At 43.7% G+C, this 961-nt stretch overlaps 1 protein-coding gene across 1 annotated transcript; it reads right to left on the bottom strand.

The window, feature by feature from the left end:
* Window positions 1-420: 420 nt before the first annotated feature.
* Window positions 421-625, bottom strand: FOXG_19664 (uncharacterized protein; the record flags this gene model as incomplete). The annotated part of the gene is made up of 2 exons (XM_018399928.1): window positions 421-477; window positions 536-625. The coding sequence occupies 2 exons, from the start codon at window positions 623-625 to the stop codon at window positions 421-423; spliced, it is 147 nt and encodes a 48-aa protein (XP_018244459.1).
* Window positions 626-961: the final 336 nt, after the last annotated feature.

Here is a 961-nt window from a genome sequence, read left to right on the forward strand (position 1 = left end):
AGTACGTTCATGCTTTTTAAACGTAGACACACCCTGAAGAAACATCATTACCAGCGAGAACGAAATTTTTGAAATACCAGCCACTTGCAGAATATGAGCTATATGACAAACGGTGTGGCGTAAGATCATTCTGAAGGTGTCAGCATAAACTTTCCGGATCAGATCACACCCGGCCAAAGCCGATGGCGCCAAAGTCACCCCAGTCAAAATACTAACCAGATGCTGGTATTCGCTCGAAGCTACGCCTCACCCTAAATCCAGATTTCTGATGTCATGCTTTTCGGTAAGTTAGAGCAGGTGATATTAAGGAATCGCTAATAATCATGGCGATGGCGAATAATATCACACTAAATCCCAAAGATTAGCCCCGGATATATCTAATCAGAGGAATAACATACGCATGTTACGTCATGATCACAATCATTCCTCTGTACTTTTGACGTCCAACTTGAATGCAAATCCATAGACTCGATTGCCCTAGGCAAATGTCGCATAAAATATTATAGCAGTTCGTGCATTATTTCGTCTCCAATACGATCCTCTGCAAGCAGCTCAGTAGGACGTTGAGGTGGAATGCTCCGGAAGGACTCTGCAATGCGCTCTGATGTATCACCATAGCTGCCATTATTATTCCGACATGGGCTAATCCCTTTGAGCCCATTTTGCTTAGTCAGAAGGTTAGTACGTGCGGGGTACCAGAAGTTCGCAAGATATTTGCCAAGTCTGTAAGGTAGCTCTTTGTAACAATCAAAACTGCTGGGACTTTTACCATTATATAAATTAGTATTAGGGAGAAAGTACCGTTAGTTTAATTCATTTTGATTGGTCCTACACCCCTGTCGTGACCCCGCTGAAGGGCTGTACCGCCCAAAGGGATAGTGCTTATGCTATGGTTCACGACCCGAGAGCTGTGGCGAGTCAAGTTATTCACAGCTCTTTGTGCCTCGTTTGCAATATTGTT

The sequence above is a fragment of the Fusarium oxysporum genome, chromosome 6 (genome assembly GCF_000149955.1).
Source record: "Fusarium oxysporum f. sp. lycopersici 4287 chromosome 6, whole genome shotgun sequence".
NCBI lineage: Eukaryota > Fungi > Ascomycota > Sordariomycetes > Hypocreales > Nectriaceae > Fusarium > Fusarium oxysporum.